The sequence below is a fragment of the Trachymyrmex cornetzi genome, unplaced genomic scaffold, assembly GCF_001594075.2.
Source record: "Trachymyrmex cornetzi isolate Tcor2-1 unplaced genomic scaffold, Tcor1.1 scaffold299, whole genome shotgun sequence".
NCBI classification, from domain to species: Eukaryota; Metazoa; Arthropoda; class Insecta; order Hymenoptera; family Formicidae; genus Trachymyrmex; species Trachymyrmex cornetzi.
Genome location: NW_017297680.1, coordinates 341,731 through 347,024, shown reverse-complemented (window position 1 = coordinate 347,024; position 5,294 = coordinate 341,731). Strand labels below are relative to the sequence as shown.

The 5,294-nt window shown below is 34.1% G+C and overlaps 2 protein-coding genes across 7 annotated transcripts in view; one reads left to right on the top strand and one right to left on the bottom strand.

Annotated features, from left to right (window-relative positions):
* Nucleotides 1–1,033, bottom strand: part of Nse4 (SMC5-SMC6 complex kleisin component Non-SMC element 1) — a 3,560-nt gene extending 2,527 nt beyond the window's left edge. The window contains exons 1-3 of one of the 2 annotated variants that reach the window (XM_018509406.1): nucleotides 922–1,033; nucleotides 676–845; nucleotides 511–603 (exon numbers count right to left, since the gene is read on the bottom strand). In XM_018509406.1, coding sequence (XP_018364908.1) covers nucleotides 511–603; nucleotides 676–787 — 205 coding nt within the window. In that variant the 5' untranslated portion in view covers nucleotides 788–845; nucleotides 922–1,033. The remainder of the gene's footprint in view (nucleotides 1–510; nucleotides 604–675; nucleotides 846–921) is intronic. The other variant, XM_018509407.1, reaches the window with a different exon arrangement.
* Nucleotides 1,034–1,511: 478 nt separating this feature from the next.
* The window catches only part of Etf-QO (electron transfer flavoprotein-ubiquinone oxidoreductase), an 8,820-nt gene continuing 5,037 nt past the window's right edge, over nucleotides 1,512–5,294 (top strand). For 4 of the 5 annotated variants that reach the window (XM_018509401.1, XM_018509403.1, XM_018509405.1 and 1 more), the window contains exons 1-7: nucleotides 1,512–1,675; nucleotides 2,789–2,891; nucleotides 2,966–3,314; nucleotides 3,409–3,715; nucleotides 3,808–4,049; nucleotides 4,122–4,516; nucleotides 4,610–4,831. In XM_018509401.1, the coding sequence (XP_018364903.1) occupies nucleotides 1,628–1,675; nucleotides 2,789–2,891; nucleotides 2,966–3,314; nucleotides 3,409–3,715; nucleotides 3,808–4,049; nucleotides 4,122–4,516; nucleotides 4,610–4,831 (1,666 nt within the window). In that variant the 5' untranslated portion in view covers nucleotides 1,512–1,627. Of the gene's footprint in view, nucleotides 1,676–2,783; nucleotides 2,892–2,965; nucleotides 3,315–3,408; nucleotides 3,716–3,807; nucleotides 4,050–4,121; nucleotides 4,517–4,609; nucleotides 4,832–5,294 lie in introns of all 5 variants that reach the window. The other variant, XM_018509402.1, reaches the window with a different exon arrangement.

The window sequence follows — 5,294 nt, the reverse complement described above, 5'->3', positions numbered from 1 at the left end:
TATATATATATATATTAAAAAAATTTTCTAACTCTTTCAAATGGTAATATTATGTGTCTTACGTTTTGGGCTTATTGTACTTATAAGCATCATTTATCCTTGTTTAATATTTGCTAGATAACAAGGCTGAAATAATACTTAACAGCATGTGAGTGTGGAAATGGAAAGTATCCCTTATTTCAGGCCCAGTTCCACAACTCACGGTTAATTCTTAACTGAGGTTCAACTTGTTTCTCATCCCTTTCCAATTCTAGAATTGGAAAGAGTCAATGAATAAATTGAATCTTAGTTAAGAGTTAATCATAAGTTGTGGAACTGGACCTCAATAATTTAAAGTATGAGCATATATACTATATCTTGCATTATGCATTAAACATATGTATCAAATTTGTATATAAATATTATATATACAGTTTATCTTACATATACTTCATTTTATAATATAAAACTGTACATGTTTATATACGAGAATAGTATCATATATATAAAGAATAACAAAGTTTTCCATACCTTTTTCTTGTATACTTGTTTCATAAGTAACATTGTCAACCAAGTTTATAGCTTCATCCAATTTATTTATCGTGGAATCATTGATCACCTCTTCTGCAAATTACTTATTAATTGGTTGCATATTAGGTACAAAAAACAAAAAAAGAAGATAAAACAAGTTTTTACGTAAAACTTTAGTTTGTTGCAAGGCATGCTTTAAGCAGCTTTTTCGTTCCCTGGGAGATCTTGCTGTATTAGTGGAACTTGACGAATCGGATGAATTTTTGCCGTTAAACATTTTGATGAAATATTTAGGGTTTCTGTACGCCTTCCAACAAGAAACAATACCTTACGTTCTATAAACAAAGATGAGAATGTACTTTAACGAGATTATATATAATAAAAAAAATCAATATATCTTTCCGAGCATACATTAACAATTTTAATAATTGAATCAAGTTTTACATTATCATTTCTATTATCATCAAGCATTAAAGATGCCAGCAACACGTCACAGTATTGAGTATAACCACTATGACCAGTAGGGACACTCGCGAAAGAATGCGAAAATGCCGGTCCGCGCAGATATGACTGCGCAGCTTTTGTTTTGAACCGGATTCAATTGTTGTTATTGGTGTATTCTTTTAGATCATCCAATCAGCGTTTTAGATCTGGAAGAATCCATCAATAGGTTTGTACGCGTTGCATAAAATCCTCAAAAATTTTTGCACGTAAAATGAGATAGATACATATTTTGCTTTAAAAAGAGAAAAAGCGAGGATGTCGAGTGCCAAAAGTACAAGCAACGCGAACAGACCTAATAGCAGCGAGCGCTCATTTAACTGTTGAGTCCGCTGAACGCAGCCATTGATGGTTATCGACTCAACGTCGGTAAGTCAAGGCACTACTGTGACCTAGCGAAATAATGTACTTACAAGTTTCCATATATTGCTACAAGAGATATTGGTGCGCTAGTGTACGGAGTTTCAAGCGTCCAGTTATTTTCATAAAAAAGCCGAGATGACCGCTCTCAGGTTTCTCTTTGATGAAAGGCTGTGATTTCTCTCTTTCTTTTTTTGATATAATTGTCAGATCGCCATTGCGCTAATTGGTGATTGTGTGTTGTTTGTACGTGATAATGGCTTCCGCGGTGTTTAATGTATCCGGCACCAGTAAGTGCGTCAAGGTCAGTAGAATTTCGCAGGCACGTATAATCTTATCGCAATAGATACCGCAATGTATAACAATACTCGAAAATGACAATCGTACTGTTTGGAATTTACCGAATGCTCCGTTTTCAAACGATTGTTTCATCATAATAACACGATATGTTCCGCAAGAGATGATTAATGATTTAGAAAAATATATCGTGATGTTATGTAACGTCATTAAAAGATGTTCAATGTATTATAAGATATATTTATGGTCGTACGTAAATATTTTTATCGCTCGTTCTACGATTGTAAATCGCGTGTGCGCATTCCATCAATAAATGTTTATTATCTGAAATAAACTGTTGGTGTTTACTTTGTGTTTTTGGTGCCTCCGTTTTTTGTTTAACAAATATCAATTAATATTTCTCTCTTTATCTCTCAGAGCAATTGCGTTAATGTGATGGCAGGTGATGTAAACAAGATTGCCCTTTGCCCGCCGTGTCGTATATAAGGCCGTGGTCCGATTCATATTGACAACTCGTGAGCATCATTTATCTTCGTTTAACATTTGACAAACAACAAGGATAAAATGATTTTTAAGTGTGTGAGCGTGAATCGGATTGCGGCGTTTCAATGATCCACTTTTCGCACTTATTCTGCACTTTCTGTCTCTTTTTTCTCAAAGTGTGAGAACTTTGACCTGTTTTCTTCTGGAGAGAAAAGGATGAAAGATGAACTGTTGCAAAAGTTCAGCTAAAAAAAAACAGGCCTCTTATTAAGCGCTAAAAGTTCATAAAAACTTTGATGTATTTTTATTTGAAATAAAAAACAAGAGAAAAAAATTATGAGAATATTGTGAAAAAAAATTTTTTTAGAAGCGTGAATTCGTAAAATTAAAATTTTATAATCGATATATCGATAACATGTGCTTGTGTATGACTGGAACTAAATTTTTTAAATTTTATTTAAATTTTAAAAATTCCTTAGATTTTTTAAAATTTCTTTATCATTTATCTAATCGAGCGTACGTCTATGCTTTTATGTAAATACAACATGTTTACTTATGTACACAACGAAATGCTCTAATTTGAATGCGAGAACTTGCATGTTGTAATTTAATTTTGGTTGCACTTTTGGCAGTACAGAGGCTGCAAAGGATATTTCAAAGGACTTACTCGGATGCCAAATTTCCTCAGATCACCACTCATTATACAGTGAAATCCAGGGAGACAGACTCAAGATGGAAAGGTAAATTTCCTTTGATTTTTCTTATTTACTAAAATAATACAATTAATGCATTGTGAGAATGTTTTATCCATCAGAAGTGAACATGGAGAGATATGTAGACGAAACCGACATTCTAATTGTCGGTGGCGGTCCAGCAGGACTATCGGCAGCTATACAAGCTCGTAGATTGGCTGAGAAACATGGCAAGGAACTCAGGGTTACTCTTGTTGAAAAGGCGTCTGCGATTGGTGGACATATCCTTAGTGGCGCTTGTTTAGATCCAATTGCTTTGAATGAACTTTTTCCAAATTGGAAAGAATTAGGTGCACCGTTAAATACTCCTGTTATTGAGGATAAATTTGCGTTTCTCACGGAAAAGAAGAGGATATCTATACCTATTTTCAAGGGAATGCCAATGTACAATCATGGGAATTATATAGTAAGGTGATCGTTGAAATTTAATACTGTCATATATTCGTAAATGAGGAATAAACATTTTTATTTCTGATTGTAAAAATTTATATTTCTGTGATTATAGATTAGGCCACGTAGTAACATGGCTTGGCGAACAAGCAGAAGCTGCTGGTGTCGAGATATATCCTGGTTATGCAGCAGCAGAAGTTTTATATCACGAAGATGGATCTGTTAAAGGAGTAGCTACAAATGATGTTGGTATTGCTAAAGACGGCTCACCTAAAGATACATTCGAACGGGGTATGGAGCTTCATGCAAAATGTACCATATTTGCAGAAGGCTGTCACGGTCATCTGACGAAACAGTTGTCAAAGAAATTAAATCTTAGAAAAGATTGTGAACCGCAGACATATGGTCTTGGATTGAAAGAGGTGATTATCACTGAGTTACATTACAATAACAAAATTTAAAATTATATAAATGTAAAACGCTTTACATTCTAAAGTGAAATAATTTTTGAAAGATTTGGGAGATAGAGCCAAGTAAGCATCGACCTGGAGCAGTAGAGCATACAGTTGGTTGGCCACTTAATAGAAATACATACGGTGGATCGTTTCTATATCATTTAAATGAAGAAACACCTTTGGTTGCTGTAGGCTTTGTTGTAGGATTGGATTATACTAATCCCTATCTATCTCCATTCAAAGAGTTTCAGAAGTTTAAACAGCATCCTAGTATTAAACCAACATTTGAAGGAGGAAAAAGGTAGATGTCTTTAATTCAAAATTTTAGTTGCACATACTGTTTCATATTCCTTACATTTGTTCTTAATTCTAGAATAGCTTATGGCGCTAGAGCATTGGTGGAAGGTGGATTCCAATCTATTCCCAAACTTCAATTTCCTGGGGGTTGTTTAATTGGATGTACGGCAGGTTTCCTAAACGTGCCCAAGATTAAAGGAACTCATAATGCTATGAAAAGTGGCATGTTGGCTGCAGAAAGCGTTATTGAGGCAATCATAGACGCAGAAAGTAATATCTCACTGACAAAAGGCATAGAGCCAAAAACATATACAGATAAAATAAAAGATAGTTGGATCTATAAGGAATTGAAAGCCGTAAGAAATATGAGGCCCAGTTTTCATTCTTCTCTTGGTCTTTATGGTGGTTTAATGTACTCTGGTTTCTCTATGCTATTAGGCGGAAGAGAACCGTGGACTTTATCTCATGGAGGTAAAAACAGATTTATGCAGGAGTTTTTGAAGAGATTTCCTGAAAAATATTGCAAACGTTAATTTTAAATATTTTCGTACCGTGTGTTCGTAGGTCCTGATTATAAGAAATTGAAATCAGCTGCCAAGTCGACGCCAATAGAATATCCCAAACCAGATAACGAGGTATCTTTTGATCTTCTGTCATCGGTAGCTCTGACTGGTACCAATCACGAAGCTGATCAACCAGCCCATTTAACTTTGATGGATGATACCGTTCCAGTAAAGAAAAACTTGACTGAATTTGCTGGTCCAGAAGGTCGCTTTTGCCCTGCTGGTAAGTCAGTTTATTGCATGTTTATACATTTATCGTTTTATTAATGGATTGTGATTAATACATAATGTTTATGAATTCTGTTTGATTGAATGTTAGGTACGTTATATTTTTGCGAATCGCATAGTAGATTGACCTAATGAACTTTATAGATAATTTTGATTTGTTGAATATATTTATTACAATTTATGCGAATATCATTTATGGCAGTTAGTGAAAGCAGTCGCCTAAGAAAATTTGATTTTTTAAAATCAAACGTTGTTTTGTTATAAATAAATTTTAATGTATATATATATATAATCTTATATATAAAATATCTGGTAAATATCCTGTTTAGGAGAGCCCCCTCCAATGACCTTGACCTTGAAATATGTTGTCAAGGTCATGACCTTGAGTAATCTTCAACAGGTTTTAGCCGTCGCTCGTTACTCGTTAAAAAGTTATTAAGAAGGAAAGTTTGAAAAAT